Source organism: Balaenoptera acutorostrata, chromosome 7 (genome assembly GCF_949987535.1).
Source record: "Balaenoptera acutorostrata chromosome 7, mBalAcu1.1, whole genome shotgun sequence".
In the NCBI taxonomy this organism is placed as follows: Eukaryota; Metazoa; Chordata; class Mammalia; order Artiodactyla; family Balaenopteridae; genus Balaenoptera; species Balaenoptera acutorostrata.
Window position 1 is genome coordinate 46,402,778 of NC_080070.1, and position 16,994 is coordinate 46,419,771.

Sequence of the window (16,994 nt, forward strand, 5' to 3'; positions counted from 1 at the left end):
AAAATAGTGAAAAATATTCTGTCTGTAAGAAGTACTGTGATGGTTAGGAATAAAGTATCAAAAGTATGAAGTGCTCTGTCTCATAAAGGAAGCTCAACAGTTAGAAATTGTTGTTATTAAAGATTTCCCCCAAACCTCTCAGCAGTTTTCATTTTTTCCTTACTGTAAAGCTGATTTCTTAAAAATATTGCTTAAAGAGATGCTTTTTAAATTTTGGAAACACTACATAGGAAACCTGTTTAATATGATAGTTTTTGCCCAAAATTTAGAGCAAACGTCATAGTTAATGGTGGTTCAATAAAAGCATGGAGCAAAACAGGGATGCTGATATTAATATTGCTAGTGAGCATTTTTCTGGAGATCTCAGTCAGTGCAATATGGTATTTACAAAAGTTGAAGAAGCATCCTATGAAAATAATTTCATCATCTCCTTTAAAAAAACAACAAAAAAAGCCAACTGTAAATTATTAGATCATATAAAAGGCCTCAATAAGATATGGATAAAATACCTGTCTTATACACTGGAAATTAACAAGTATAGTAGAAAAACATACATTCCCAACAGTTATTAAAAAATCTATAAATTACCCATGAAGAACTTCAAAATTAATGAAATGGAGACTGTAAAACTAAATTAAGGGTACAAAAATAACATTTAAATAAGTGAAGAAATACACCATGTTTTTAGTGGAAAGCCTCAGTATTAAATAGATATCAATTTTCCTCAAACGAATGTTTATAGATTCAAAGCAATACCAATAAAAATTCCAGTAGGATTTAACATGAAACATGATAAGCTGAGTCGAAAATTTATGTAAAATAGATATTTAACAACCTTAGAAAAAACAGTTTTGAAAAAGACAATGTGTGTGGTGGGGTAGTTCTTACTCTACTAGATGTTAAAATATCTGCTGAAGCTATAGTAATAAAAACAGTGTGGCATTTGTGCAAAAATAGACAAATATATCAATGGAATTGATTGGAATTTTAAAAACTGAACCCAGATATTTATTGAGCACTTTTTATGTGCCAGGTACTTCTTTACAGGATGAAGATACATTGGTGCTCTTACAGAGCGTGCATTCTAGTGAGAGGTTACAGATGGAAGACAAATGAAAAAGTAAACAAGAAAATATCCCTAGTGTTCTGCAGAGTATTAAAATAGGGCATCCGCATAGGGAAAACTGGGAGTTTTATTAGTCAGGAAAGGCATCTTTCCAGAAGTAATGTTTAATCTGAGACAGTTGTGATTTTAGGCTTGAGCCATGCTAAGAACTGAAGAAGGTATGCCAGCAGAATTAGTGCAGGATTAGTACAACATCCCTCATGACTAGAGGGAGTCAAAATGTACAAAATATACACTTTCATTTATAAAATAAATAAGCCATGGGGATGTAATGTACAGTATGGTGACTATAGTTAATAATACTGTATTGTGGATTTGAAAGTTGTGTAGAGAGTAGATCTTAAAAGTTCTCATCACAAGAAAAAAATTCTATAACTGTGTGGTGTGGAGACTTACTGTGGTGATCATCTTGCAATATGTACAAATATTGAATCACTGTGTTGTACACCTGAAACTAATGTAATGTTGTATGTCAGTTATACCTCAACTTTAAAAAAAAAGTCCCTCATGAGAGAACAGCTTTGCTACATTCAAGGAGCAGTAATAAGGCAAGCACATGAGGGGGACAGAGGTGCAAGGTAAAGTTGGAGGAGAAAACGGGAGTCAGACCAAGTCAGCTTTGTAGTCCTGGGTAATAAGTTCCAGTGTTATTCTAAGTACAGTGTGAGGCAACTAAAGGGTTTTGACAATGGAATGAGATGATCTGCTAAAGACTAGACAAGGATTACCGTGGAGAGTGGATCTTGAGGCGGCTTGTTAGAAGAGATACTGGTGAGATAATGGTAGTTTGGACTAGGAAGGACATTGCTGGGATATAGAGACCAAAAGTTCTGTCTCTGAGGTAGAGTTAAAAGAATTGGGTGGTGAATAGGATTTGGAACACTAAGGAGAGGAATCAAGAGGACATCTTAGATTTTTGGTTTGATAAACAGGGTTGATGAGAGAACCTGGTAGCAAAGCAAGCTTTAGGGGAAGGGAAGTCAAGAGTTTTGATTCAGACATGTTGAGTTTAAGATCCTTATTAGGTAGCATTGTGGAGATGTCAAGCAGGAAGAAAACTAAGGAGTCTAGAGTTCTGGAGAAGGGTCAGGGATGGACATGGAGATTAAGCATTCAGGGGCATATCAATATTATTTAAGAACATGGAACTAGATGACGTGATATAAAGAGAGGGCATAAATAGAAAAGTAGAGGGGCTCTGAAGTGAGTCTTGGAGCAGTTCTAAAATTTAAAATGAGGGTAAAGAATTAGAGCCAACAATAATAACTAAAAAAGTATGGCCAGTAACATTGGACAAAACGCAAGAGAGTGTGGGGTTATGGACACCAGGGAAAGAAAGTGCTCCAAAAAAAACTGTGACTTATGAGGGACATGCTGAAAGGTCTAGTGGGATGAGGACAGAGAAGTGACCACTGCCTTTGGTAACATGGAAGTCATTGGTGCCCTTGTCATGACCAGTCCCAGTGGTTTGTTGGTGATGGAACAGGGACTGGAGTATAAGGACAGAATCACAGGTGAGAGGGTGAGGACACGTCTATAGAAAACAATATTAGAGGGAAAATTACTCAGTTCAAAAAATGTTTTGGGGACAGTTCATTTGGAAAAAAACATACTGTTTTTGTCCTACTTGAAATCATTCACCAAATATCAGACAAATGAATTAAAGATGTGAGCATAAAAATTTGATTATATTAGAAGAAAATATGAGGATATGTGTATAGCCTTGAAAAAGGAAATCCTTAAATAAGCCTCAAAACATGAGTTATATAACAAAATATTGATTATTTTGAGTACATGGAAATTAAAACCTTCTGTAGAATAAAAAAAATCACCATAATGAAGTAAGTACTTGAGGAAAATACATAGAGAGCAAGGATTAAGATCCAGGTTATATAAATAAATCAACAAGAAAATGGCACAAATTCTGTGGAAAAATAGGAGGAAACACATTGACAGAGTTAAGATTCTCCTATCGTAAAGTCTCTGTCATGGGCTGAATTTTGTCCCCCCTCCCTCAAATTTATGTGGTGAAGTCCTAATCTCCAGTGCCTCAGAATGTGACTGTATCTGGAGATAGAGACTTTAAAGAGATAATTCAGGTAAAATAAGGTCATATGGGTGGGCCCTAAACCAATATGATTGGTGTCCTTATAAGAAGAAGGGATTTAGGACACAGACATGCATGTGTACTGAGGAAAGACCTTGTGAGGATACAGAGAAAAGGTGGCGCTCTGCAAGCTGGGAAGTGAGCTGTCACCACAAACCAACCCTCCTAAAACCTTGATCTTGGACTACTAGCCTCCAGAACTCTGAGAAAATAAATTTCTGTTGTTTAAGCTGCCTAGTCTGTGTCATTTTGTTATGGCAGTTCTAGCAAACTAATACAGTAGCAGAGCCACTGGTTTCAGTCTGACTTCTAAGGCCATGTATTTAAATATTTAGCCATGCTTCTGCAATGCTGGTGGCAAAAAAGAACCCCTTATATTCTTACACCTCAATATCCTCATGTGGTACTTTAAAATACTGTGGTGAGGATCAAAATGGATGTGAAAATATACTTTGAAATCATCTGTTTGACATATCTTTAGTTAATACCTACTGTGTACAGTGTGCTATGGAGATATAAAGGTGAATCATACACAGCCTTTTTACCCCCTAGAAAATCTCTCAAGTCTTTATACTAATGCAAGTTATCATTACATAGATGTTATATCATAGCAGCCAATGATCATGATGTACTGCATACTATTCTTAAATGAGCTCATTTGCCATTTGCCATTGAATTTTCATTATCAATTCAGGCCGTATTCAGAATAATTCTTAAATATAGAAACTACTTCCCACCCACTCTCCCTTGGAAATGCAGCTCAAAACAAGCTTCTTTCATTGCAAGCTGACGAAAACAGTAGGAAGCATTCTGATGAATGGAGAACATATTGTTACGCTAACCTTTCATTACAAACCAAGCTGGGGGAGATCATTTCAGCTTTATAAACTGTAAGACACGTAGGGAATGAAAATATCCCATTGATAAAGTGATGCCTGGGCTTCAACATCAACAGTATTACTCATTGTAATCTGTTTATATTACTCATTATTGCTTAGCTAAGATGCCTAGGAGATGCTTGAATCTTTTCATAATGATTTTGCTCACGTCTAAGAGAAAATCCTTGAACAGAATTAGATTGAAGAGTTGTTGATTGAATAGATATGAATCAGACTCTGAGCTCCAGTCTGCTTTTGAGTTAGGTCAAAAGATTCCAGACTCCAAACCTGTCCTCTGGCCCTTTCATTGCTTTTATCAGGCAAGGTGCTGTTAATATTCCCTTTGCTTATTTTTTTTTAGAAGGGAGAAGCTGTGTATCTTATTCTTTTGATCATATATGACATCATTGTATTTACAAGGGAAACACTAAGGACATCTTTCTAAATGGCATCTTGGTGCTAAGTAATTTTATAAAGGTTGTGGTCAGTAGAATTTTGGCCCCCATGATCTTTGCCCTCTGATGTCACACTTGTGAATAGGTTACATTAGATGGCAAAGGGGATTCTGCAGATACAGAAGGCTGCTAATCAGAGGGCGTTAAACTAGGGAGATTATGCTGGATTCTCCAGGTGGGCCCAGTGTAATCACATGAGTCCTTAAAAGTCAAGAGATGTGACAGAAGAAGGGTGAGCAGGACCCAATCAGCTGTTGCTTGAAGATGGAGGACCCCAGTGGAAGGCATGAGAAGGAAATGAATTCTGCCAGTACCCTGAATGCACCTGGAAGCGGATTTTCCACAGAGCTTCCGGGAGGAGCACAGCCTGCCAACACCTTGGTTTCAGCCTTGTGAGGTCGTCACCAGAAAATCCAGCCTCACGGTGCTGGCTTCTGACCGACAGAACCGTGTGCCAGTCAATGGGAGTGTATGCCTTACATTTATGGTAATCTGTTCGGGGAGCAATAGAAAACCAATAGGAGTTGGAAACAGATTACTAAAGAAACTCTATCATTTACCTATCAAAGTCAGAACTTGCTAATAATGTCTCCACTAGCAATGGGGAATTATCCGTGTCTTTTCCTTGAGGTTTTCACTGCCCTCCACGTGTCCCCCCCCAACCCACATACATGCACAGCTTGCTCTCCTGAGTCATACACAGCAGAATTCAAAGTCTACCTTTACCAGTTGTCAAGGTATCCCTGTCATTGAATTAGCTGTGACACTCATATTTTGTAGGTAGGGAAATTCTGGATAGGATCTGTGACTTGTACTTGTCACAGTTTGATAAATCTTGAATAAAATTCTCGCAGGACTTAGATTTCTGACATTTTATGGATTGTCATAAAACCTTTGGGGTTCATAGTAATAATGAATTTGGAAAAGGCAAGGAAATCTGAGCTATATTAAAATATTAAACCCCATTTCCCTCAAAATAGCTTCTCCCACTTTCTCTGTTTCTATTAATCCTGCCATCTAATGCCACCCACCATTTTTTCTTTCCGCTCAGGTTAGGAATGTCATGGTCATCTTGAATGCATTGTTTTCTTTGACTGCAACCTCTTCCTGCCCCTCTGCATTCAGTGAACTGCTCAGCTGTAAGGATTCTACCTCCATACTGTCTGTACATTCTATAAGGACTTTCCAATCCAAAAGTTCAGCTCTTATTTCTTTCCTTTGTGCTCTCTGCTCTTCTTTCTCCCTTTCAGTGGCATGCCGACCATATTACTCTCTTGCATGTAAACTTCACTGCCTAATGAACCTGGTTTGTGTTCCTTTGGCTTTTAATGCCTGTCATCATAGGGCCCTAATGAACCCTCACTCCTGCTCCGCTAAAGGGAATCATTTCCTTACTGGTGATGAATCAGCTTTTGCCACTGGGACTTGCTTCATTGTTCATTCTGAAAATGCCCAATTCCATTCTTGCTCAGTCCAATCTTCATTATGGTTTTATTGTTTGTTGTATGTTCATTTAATCGTTTGTTGGTTTTGGTTTGTTAGAATAACACTTAAGATAGGATTTCGTCAGTATATTTGGATAAGGACAGGAGTTACACTGCTGTTTGTGAGAACAGTGATTATGTAGTTACTTAGACACTTTCTGCTGGCTGGGCTGATGCTCTGTGATTCAGATTTATTTAGATGGTACACTGTCTCCCATTCATGATCTTATTTTAACATGTTAAATTAACTTGGCATGAACTTGGAGAAAGAGATACATTGGTACTTGGGAGTGGGTAGAGGGAGTTGGGGCAGATGGGGGGGGGGACAGGGTGTTGGGGAAGAAAAGAAAGACATTGCCAAACTGAGAAAAGTACATATGAATGGAAAATATCAAGAAAATTTGTAATATAAAATCATACCTATGTAATTTTATGAAGAATTGAGTAAACACATGAACAACGACCCAAAGGAAACATGACTTAAAAATTATAAGTAAGAATTCTGGAGTCAGAGGGTGTGGCTTGTCTCAGGACTAGCTCTGAGACCTTGGATAAGTTACTGAACCTCTCCCAGCCTCAGTTTTCTCATCTATGAAATGTGGATGACAGAGTACCTACCTTTATGGAGTTGTATGTATTGTATGAGTTTCTATGCATAAATAAGCCGACACAAAGTGAGCTCCCATAAGTGTTAACCCTGATGAGGATGATGTCCTTTGCTGCTTTCAGAAGAGTTTTTCAGTTTTCTTGCAATCTGCACTTATTTACCCATCTCTTTTTTATTTAATTCTCTTGATTTTTCATCTTATTCTGTTTTCTCCTTGTGTCTTTCTGCTCCTAGTAGTACATCAATTTGTATTTTGCGACGTATTATCAAGGATTCCAAAACGTTTCCTGACATTTCATGCTGGATTCTGCTAGAAATCATTTTTGTTTGTTTGTTTGTTTGTTTTTGTTTTACATTTTCATAACATTTTAACACTTAATAGAAACTATGTACAATAATTTTTTTATTGTATCTTACATAAGATAGCCACTACAGAAATTTACATAGGTAAGAAGTAAGATGGATGGTTAGGGAGGGCCCAGTCCTGTGAGCTATTTTCTCAGAGGCTATAGGTCAGAGTTCATTGAGGGGAGGGGCTTCAGATTACCCAGTTAGGTGAGAGGTGAGGAAAGGCTAAAACACAGGCTGCTAGACAGAGTTATCCAGCCATTGGGTCCATCAATATCCCAAGACTTGGGAAATAGCATTACAAAAATCTCTGTCCCCTTAAGTAAGCACAGTCCCAAATACTGTCAATCCCAGCAGCTCTGACAGGAATCACCTATCTCTCTTCCTTGCCTAGAGTGGGAAGACATCCACAACTTTTAGACACTATTGGTCCCTTCCAACATTTGGTTTGACTGTAGCACTTGATAACCCAGAAGAAAAACAAGGTAGTCTGGGTTGTCCTTTAGTGAGAGACGGTCAGAAATACCTGTTTAAAGAATTTGAAATACAAATCCTCCAAAGTCAGCTGGTTCCCAAAACAAACTATCAACTGACAGAAGTGGGTTCTGGCTTCCCATTTGCAGTAGCCACTCTACTTTGAGGCAATGGCGCAGAGGCTTTCTCAGAATGGAAATCACTTTTCTAAATGTAGTTTTTTTCCTGAGTTATTTCTGTGCTCATTCTTTCCTTAACTATGAAGTCTTTTTTTCATAGGTTGTATGTAGTTTATTTATTTTCCCCTTAGCCATCTTCAAAGAAGGCAATAATTTCAGTAAGTTTCTTAGATGAAGATGAAAATTAGTAGTTAATGGGAAAAAAGTTAAAGTGAGAATTATTAAAAATTGACCTGTTCAGTTTTAAATCATTTTGTTAACTTAAATCAAATAAATATATTTTATTCACTAATCTTTAATTCAGAACCCAGGCTGCTTTCTGAATTCTTCCAATTTAGGTACTCATGTTTGTCTTGCATTACCCCTGCTCCTGTCTAAGACTTCTAGTTTCATTTCTTTAAAAGGAAATGGGAACTTAAAGATTCTCATGAAGAAAACTGAGTGCAGAATCTCCCTAAATTTTTACAATTGTCTTCTACTGTTTCCCAGTTGTCACACCTATTATGATACCAGTTCTTTTAGTGACTGTGCAAAGCATTGAACTGCTATGGACATAACTTTTTGTATTCACATTTTTTTGGTTTAGGTTATATTTTATTACATAATTAGAATAATAACTGCAATTTGTCAAAATTGGGTTTGGGATAAACCACACTGAAACTTGGAATCATTAACTCAACTAGTACAAAAGTAAGCAGGGATACCAAAGGGTGTGAGCTGAGAGTATGGAAGCTCCATCCTGTGGGCATCGAGCAGTGTGGTTTACAGAAGGGAGGGGAGCCATCAGTGAATCCATAGAGTCTCTGAAATGGAAGTCGGTTGAGGGAGCTTCAAACACAGCCGTGGTTCTCAAACTCCAGCGTGTATCAGAATGATCTGGATGGCTTGGTAAAACACAGATTGGTGTGCTGCAACCCAGAGTTTCTGATCCAGTGGGACTGGGGTGGGGTATTGCATTTCTGACAACTTTCCAGGTGATACTAACTCTGCGGTTCCAGGGAACACAGTTTGAGGACCACTGAGCTACAGCCAGTTTTGGTGATGTGGATGGGGACAGGTCTCTTCAAACATCAGCACGTACAAGGCAGAAGACCAGATGTTATCCTTCCATCTGTCTCTACCTATCCTCCTTCTAGTGGATAGGCATTACGTTTTCTGTTACTCTTAGTTTTTGGTATTGTGTTGAAGCAAATTCTTTTTTTTCTCTGTCTACTTAGGAACTTCATTTGGAATTTGGGAGACGATGCAATGAGGGCTGTTAAAGTTTTCATGTTCATTGTTTTTTGCTTCTTTGAAAAAATAAAAACTAGTAGTTAGCTCTTTCAACTGTGCTGGGCATGCTGTTTTCAAATCACACATCCTCCAGTCTTCCTACAGAAGGAAAAAAAACCATTTCTGTCTGTCAGAAAATGTGTGTTTGGCAATAACTTGCCAGCTGCAGAGAGGAAAGGCAGCAATGTGGGTGTGTTGTCAGCAAGCTGAAGACTTTATCGGAGGAGGAGACAGATTATCTGATTGCTCTGTAATCTCCCTTTCAGAACTGGCTGACAGAGCTGGAGATCTTTGCTATAATCTTCTCAGCTGCCATCCATGACTATGAGCACACCGGAACCACCAACAATTTCCACATTCAGACCCGGTGAGGATGTTGAAACGTTTGGAGAAGAGGCAAGAGGGGGCAGGGATAGAGTGTTGAATTCAGAGAGTTGCAGTCACCTTTCTTTCGCATGGTGGCTCTATTTTGAGTTTCTGAAAAACTGAAATTATAAACAAGAGATTAGCCCAGTCAGCTTCAATCAAAACTTAAAGAAGCCATTTGCTCCTAATTCTCCTATGTTATTTACATTAAATATGGATATCCTTTTCTTCTCTATTATAATGCTAGCTATTTATGTATGTATGTACTATGCGTACTCTACCCATTTCTAATAGGAGGTGGAACAGTTTCCATAAAGGTGCAGATACCGTGTAGACTAAATCACTGAGGACGGGCAAGGATTGGAGTGAGTCTGTTGACATTAACAATGGCAGAGCCCTCTTACCCTCTTACCTCTGGAACTCTGGTGATGCTCTTCTCATCCTCCCTGATTTCATCTCTGCTCTGTTCAGTGCATATGTTACTCCCTCGCACAGGGCTTGGGGAGCTAGGTTGTCTCATGTAGGCCACTTTGCATCCTCCGTAAGGAACTTCACTGGTAGACACAAACCTCTGTGGGGGTATTAAATACAGGTCCAATTGCCTCCCTCTGAACCTCTTGACTGTAACAGGCATCACTAATTGATTTTGGTATCTTTTTTCTTAACGAGCTGCAGATTTATCCTTAGTATTCCTCTCAGCACAGAATTCCAGGCAAGCAGTACAGTCAGCTGTCATTTCCATTTAGGATGAAACCTTATCTGCCTTCTCCGGGTCTAAGAACTTAGCTTCTCTTAAGACAATGATGTGGAACTGGAGAGACTCTGATGGTAGGATTAATTGGGTCTTGAGGTAGGAATCAAAAGAAGCTAGAATTGGAAAAAGGTGGTAAGACACAGAGAAAGAATATAGCGGGGAGGGTTGAGAGTTTAAGGCTAAATAAATACTTGCTGATTTCACTTGAAAAAAGCAGGTGCGCACTCCAGATAGATTTGTGTTCATTAAGTCATTCCACACATTATTTAACGAAGCCAACACTTAATTATGGGGTACACGAAAGAAGATGATATCGACAACATCGTCTGATCTCTGCTCAGAAGGGGATTTCAGCAGAATGGAAGCGGACAAAAGGACCTAAGCCACATGCTTCATCTTCTGCCTCCTGCTTCCTCACAGAGTAGTTTTGGCTGCTGTGAAGCAGCCTTCTGTAGTTCTGTTGCAAGGTCTTTGAATACAGGGATTCCACAGAGCATCTCTGTTTAATGGATATCTGCCAGTGGAACCTTTGCTCTGAGGAAGAGACAGCCGTGAATAGCACCTGCTGAAGGAAGAGAGGTGGGTGGAACAAAGTTGTACATGGATCTTGGCTGGAGACCAGTGTCAAAAGTAGTCACAACTCAGGGGAAAATGGCTTAATTACAGGAGTTGGAAAATAGCTTAATGTCACAAAATACATCAGTTGGTGCCTTACTTACTCAACGGATATAAGATTAGATCCTTCACCTCGGGATTTGCTTGTTTTGTGTTACGTTCAATGGAATGGAAAAATGCCAGAGGGTTCAGTTGAGCTTGCTTTGGAATGAAATTTAAACATTCGCCTTCTTTAAACTGAATTTTATCCAAAGCATCTCAGCCTGTGAGATCCCTGTTTAGGAAACTAAATCTGTGACCTGGTTCTTTGCCCTTTGATGGACAGACTGTTAAGCCTAGCACTTTAAAGGTATGCTAAATATATCCCAAAGTTTGGCCAATGACAGGTGGAAGTTATCTTGGGGAGAAATGGCTCAACTGTCAGAAGACATTGCCTTCATCCCAACGCTGCCACTTAGCCACTGTGGGGCTCTGTGAACTTTCACTTTATATCTCTGGGATTTAGCCTCCTTGATGAGAAACGAATAAGCTCTAACAATCTAAGGTTTCATTAAATTAAATATATTAAAATAGTATACTGCCCTATGTTTGGTGTCATTCAGCTGTTTGAGAAACCGACTAACAATTGTCATATAACCCTTTCTCAATTTCCCATGTATGGCTTCTGCATAGCAAAATTTTAAGGTCAAGCTACGAACAGAAGAACTTGAAAATTGTATCTGCCAGGTGGTATGTGTTCAGAGAATTAAAACTAAAATAAATAAACACATTCCCTCATTGAATAAAATAAAAATAAAAAGTCATTCCAGAAAATATAAGGACGTTTGACATGACCCACATTTTTAAAATAATCACCTTTGCCACTACTGCAGGTAATTGAGATCTGCTTATAGAATAGTTTTCAGAGAGTTCTCAGGTTGGATATCACATGTGAAATAACATCCACATATTGACATTAAAATACTCTACGTACATCTATTGATAATTTGTAGTGTTGGTGTTAGCTTTTTGGTCGATATAAATGGCATGGGGGCAAAGTTAATTGCTAAAATAGGATAAAGAGATGGTGTATTCTACCTTCAGGAGAGTTACCTGAAAAATCTGAGCTGTTCAACATCCTAAATTATTTTGCTTGGCTTTCCTTTCAGGTCTGACCCAGCGATTCTGTACAATGATAGGTCTGTTTTGGAAAATCACCATTTAAGTGCAGCCTATCGCCTTCTACAGGAGGATGAGGAAATGAATATTTTGATTAACCTCTCAAAGGATGACTGGAGGTAAGGAGGAGCCAAGAGAGAGATTAGGAGGCCAGGAAAGGAACTGTGAGGAGAGACGGAGTATGCATCTTTTGAAGAAATAATACTCTGTTTGAAATTGTTATTGCTGTTTCTTTCTTTCTCTATCTTTCTTCTCTTTCTTGACACAGATACTCAAATATATTGTAGGCACCTTGGGAATATTTGCTGTTGGTTACCTTAGGAAACGTGTTCTTTTTATCTTACCTTCTTAAACCTAAATTTCATCAATTAACTTTTTTTTCACCTTATATTTGATTGGACTTCTTAAAAAAAAATCTTTCAAAATTTGCTAAGGAAATTGACACTTTAAAATAATCATGGGCACTTAATTCTGTCGCCTAAGTGGCACTACGTGTCTTTGAACTTGGGCAGACCTGAGTTTGAATGTGAACACAATCATTTACTAGCTGTATGATATTTAAGAAGTTACTCAACCCCTTTACACCTTTTTAAAATTTAATTTCTAGAAAATAGATAATAACATTTAGCTTGTAATTTGGTTAGGGTAATTATACATGATATAGTCCATTTAAAATGCTTAGCACAGTTTGTGACACATATAGCAAGCCTGCAGATCCTTGTAGCCTGCAGATCCGTAATATAGGTGAAGGTGTTTCAAAGCTTGTACGCAAAATCATTTAAATGCTTAAAAACTTCTGAATCTACTGTGATGCAAATAATACTTACATTTCAATTAAATGATCAGCCGTTTATTGAGTATCTCTGTACCATTATGCAAGGATTCAGAGAAATAAGCCATTCTGAACAACAAATCTGAAACTGATTTTCAGTAAGAGTTGGCTATTAGTTTCCATGCAACTCTAGTTCATTAAAACAGAGAGGAATATTTGGCTTGAATTTTATTGGAAAATGTTAGATTTAAGCAGCATCTAAAAAATGCAGAGCATTTCAGTTAATCAATGTAAATCTTGTAGAAAAAGGAGCACTCTATCCAATTTAAATGTTTGTAAAAGTATAATAAAAGATTTGAATATGGCAGAGAACAGCTTTACACATATTCAGATATATCCCTTTGATCCCAGAGGAAGGAGAGAGAGAGGGGAAATTGGATAGAAGCATCCTAGATCTCCATGCATCCTAAAAAAAGTTCAGCAAGGCTGTCAGGAAATTCTTGAGCCAAAGTCGGCCATTAGAGGAGTCCCATGTCTCCCAGGAAGGGATGCCCTCAGTCATTGGCTTGGAGCAGCCCATGGGAAGCATGGCCTTGGGCAAAAATGGCAATAGTTTTCAGAATGTAGTAGCTGAGGCCCATAGCCAATTAAATTCCTGTAGTTGGAGGTCTGTGTGGTATGTTCTCATGGCCACTGTCCCATGGTAATTAAAATATGATATTAAATGGCTGTATAATACTCCATCTATGGAAGTCCCATAATTACTTTTATTTTGAGTGTGTGAGTATGGGTGTGTTTGTGTGTTTTGGTTATTATAAAGAATCCTGTGATGAACATCTCTTTAATGTATTTTTATGTGTAGAATTAATGGATCAAAGAATGTTTGTTGTTTTAAGGCTCTTGTTGAACTTTGTCAGATTGCTTTCAGGTAATGCACTGATATTGCTGGCCTGTGGGATTTGTGAGCACATGGGATTTATGGCTGGAGGGGCATAATTGCCTCTTAATCTATTTTGAAAGCATAGATATACCACCTCTGTTATCTGTATTTTTGTTAAGGGTTTTCTATTTCTGCTTAACTATACATTTGTCAAAATTTAGCTTAGATTACTTGTGTTTTCACTCTGCTATGATCATAAGCCTCGTTCATTGTTCAGTCTGCTACTGTGTTAGTGAGGCTGGTTTCAGCAATATCTAAACCCAGAATCATTGCAACAGACCAGAGTATATCAGTTCACACTGGAATACACTGATATTCACCAGTGCAACCATCCTAATATGTATCATTAGGTCTGCGTTCTTATTGGTGGGTATTTGTGAAGTACTAGCTGTGAATAGTTTGAATACTACCTCTGACCAAAGCAAGTTGTAAAACTGAGTGATCCAGCTAAACATAAGTGAATTTAATATAAAAAAAGTCAAACTAGTTACTTGAAAAATATAGTTTAATGAGATCTGTTTATGTACTAGCCTTATATATTTGTGTTTTTTATTCAGCACTATCTTTATTATCTCAAAGGGAAAGTGAAATATAATTGATTTAGAATCATGAAACATCTCAGGTACAGGAACATTCTGATTCAGTGGAAGCTTTATAATTATAGCCCGTAGTGCCCTGCTTTTTTGTTACTCCTGTTTTTGAGGATTCTGTAGGTTAAGAAAAGATTGTAGTTGATGTAACTTAAGTTACATAGATTTAGTGTTCTATGATATTTTCGTTTAAGGACAGTTTTAAAAATATTGTTTTATTATTTTATCATATTTTATTAATGTTGAGATACATTGCTCTAAGACAGTGGTATTATCTCACAAATAAAATATTAACTTATTATTAAGGGCTCTCAGTTAAGCCCATTAACCCAAAGACAATATATGTTTAGTATCCTGTGTCTTTCTAGGAAAGCAATTTAATATCTGATAGACTCTATTTGGATACATAAGTGCATTAGACTTTTTGGACCTTTATAAATGAATGTATTACCAGGTATTTACTGCATTTCAAAGTGGAAAATATGGAATTCCACTTTGGGCAGGCCAAATCAGCTACTGATAAAGCAATTCTCCTGCAAATAAAGCCATAAACTATGGACAAAATACAAAGACACAAATGAACACAACCTCCAATGACGTGAGAGCTGTAGAGAGTAAACAAAGTCAGACAAATTTTGGAGATGTGTTAAAATTTGGAGAATCTGACAGGATGAGGTGAGTGTGACGTTTTGTGTCTTTACTCTGAAGGCAGTCTCAGTCAAGGCAACACTAGATGGATAAAGCTATATTTATACAAAAACCTCCACTGTGTTTCTGGCTAGAGAAACCAGTGTAGGAACTACCAGAGCTGCTAGCAAGTGAATTAGAACTCCAGAAAAGAGATTGCCAAATAAGGGGAAACTTAAATTCTGTGACAGTCTCAATGACAATACAGAGAGCAGGAAAATGTGACTTGTTTGCAAGGGAAAAGACAATCAATAGATGCAATCTCCAAGATGAACTATTGTTGGAATTATCAGGCAAGAACTTTTAAAGCAGTTATTATATTTAGTCTCAGTGAGGTAAAGGAAAATATGCTTGTAATAAATAAAATACAGTAAAATTTAACCAGTGAAATGACAATATAAGCAAGAGCACACAGAAATTTTAGAACTGAAAAAATAAAATATCTATATTGAAAATTCACTGTATTGGCTTAGTAGCAAGTTGGAGAGGACAGAAGAAAGAATTCAGTGAGCTTGAAAAGATCAATCCAAATTATCCATATTGAAGAAGTAGGAGAAAAAAAAGATTTTTAAAAATGAGCAGTTTTAGGGACCTATGGGACAATTTCAGGTGGTCAAACATAGGGACAACTACAGTCTCAGAAGGAGAGGAGAGAGAGAGAGAGAATGAGACACAAGAAATATTTGAAGAAATAATGGCTGAAAACTTTCCAAACATGGTGAATGAGATAAATTTATAGATTCAAGAAACTCAGCAAACTTAAACAGGATAAATTCAAAGAAAAACATACCTGCATGCATATTATAGTCAAACTGCTAAGAGTCAAAGATAAAATTAGAGAAAAATGACACATTACATTCAAGGGAACAATTTGATTTACTTTGGACTTTTCATCAGAAACCATGGAGGCCAGAAGGCAATGGAATAATGTCTTTAAAGTGTTAGAAGAAACAACAACAAAAAAGTTGACACAGAATGCTATGTCCCATGAAAATATCCTTTAAAAGTAAAGATGACATAACGTTATTTTCAGATGATGGAAAACTACAGAAATTTGTCACCAACAGAGCTGCATTTTAAGAAATGCTAAAGAGCTACATGATGACAGTATATCTCTTAATTTATTTAGGTCCTCTTTAATCAGCAGCGTTCTGTAGTTTTCAGTGAACAGGAGTTACACTTGCTTTTTAAAGTTACTACTAAGTATTTTATATTTTGTGCTATTGTAAAATAAATTATTTTATTTATTTTCCAATGGTTTGCTGCTAGTCTGTGTGTGTGTGTGTTTATGTATAGATATATATCTATATATCTATGTATCTATATCTATATCTATATCTCCTTCCAAGGCATTCAATGGGGAAAGGAAAAGCTTTTCAACAAATGGTGTTGGAACAAATGGATATCAATATGAAAAAAACGTTTTATCCTTACCTCACGTCATACTCAAAATTTACCTTGAAATTGATCATAGACCAAATATAAAAGATTAAAATGGTAAGACTTCCAGAGGAAAACAAAGTCCTTGGGGTAGTTGGAGGTTTCTCAGATAGGACCCCAAAAAGCATGAAGCATTAAAAAAATTGTATTAAAGTTTAGATTAACATACACACACTATTATATATAAAATAGATAACCAACAAGGACCTGCTGTATAGCACAGGGAACTCTACTCAATATTCTGCAGTAACCTATATGGGTAAAGAATCTGAAAAAGAATGAATATATGAATAAGTATAACTGAATCACTTTGCTGTACACCTGAAACTAACACAACATTGTAAATCAACTATACTCCAATAAAATTTTTTAAAATTGTATTAAGATTTAAAACTTTTGCTCTTTGAAAGATACTGTAAAAAAAAAAAAAAGCAAGGTAGGAAGTAGAAGTTATTCACAACACATATATCTTACATAGGATTTATATCCAGAATGTATAGTGTACTTCTACTGCTCAATAAGAAGAACACAGACAACTCAATTTTAAAAAGGGTAAGGTTCATGAATAGACATTTTTGCAAAGAAGACATACAGATGGCCAGCAAGCACATGGAAAGATGCTCAACATCACTAATCATCAGAGACGCAAGTCAAAACCACAATGAGATATCACCTCACACCTGTCAGAATGGCTGTCATCAAAAAGACCACAAATAACAAATCATGGGGAGGATGTGGAGAA

At 37.1% G+C, this 16,994-nt stretch overlaps 1 protein-coding gene across 16 annotated transcripts in view; it reads left to right on the forward strand.

Annotated features, from left to right (window-relative positions):
- The window catches only part of PDE1C (phosphodiesterase 1C), a 509,328-nt gene that overhangs the window by 410,131 nt on the left and 82,203 nt on the right, over positions 1–16,994 (forward strand). For all 16 annotated transcript variants that reach the window (XR_009008777.1, XM_057549584.1, XM_057549586.1 and 13 more), the window contains 2 exons: positions 9,197–9,297; positions 11,814–11,942. Coding sequence is in view for 15 of the 16 variants with exons in the window: in XM_057549584.1 (XP_057405567.1) it covers positions 9,197–9,297; positions 11,814–11,942 (230 nt within the window). In the remaining variant the exon portion in view is untranslated. The remainder of the gene's footprint in view (positions 1–9,196; positions 9,298–11,813; positions 11,943–16,994) is intronic.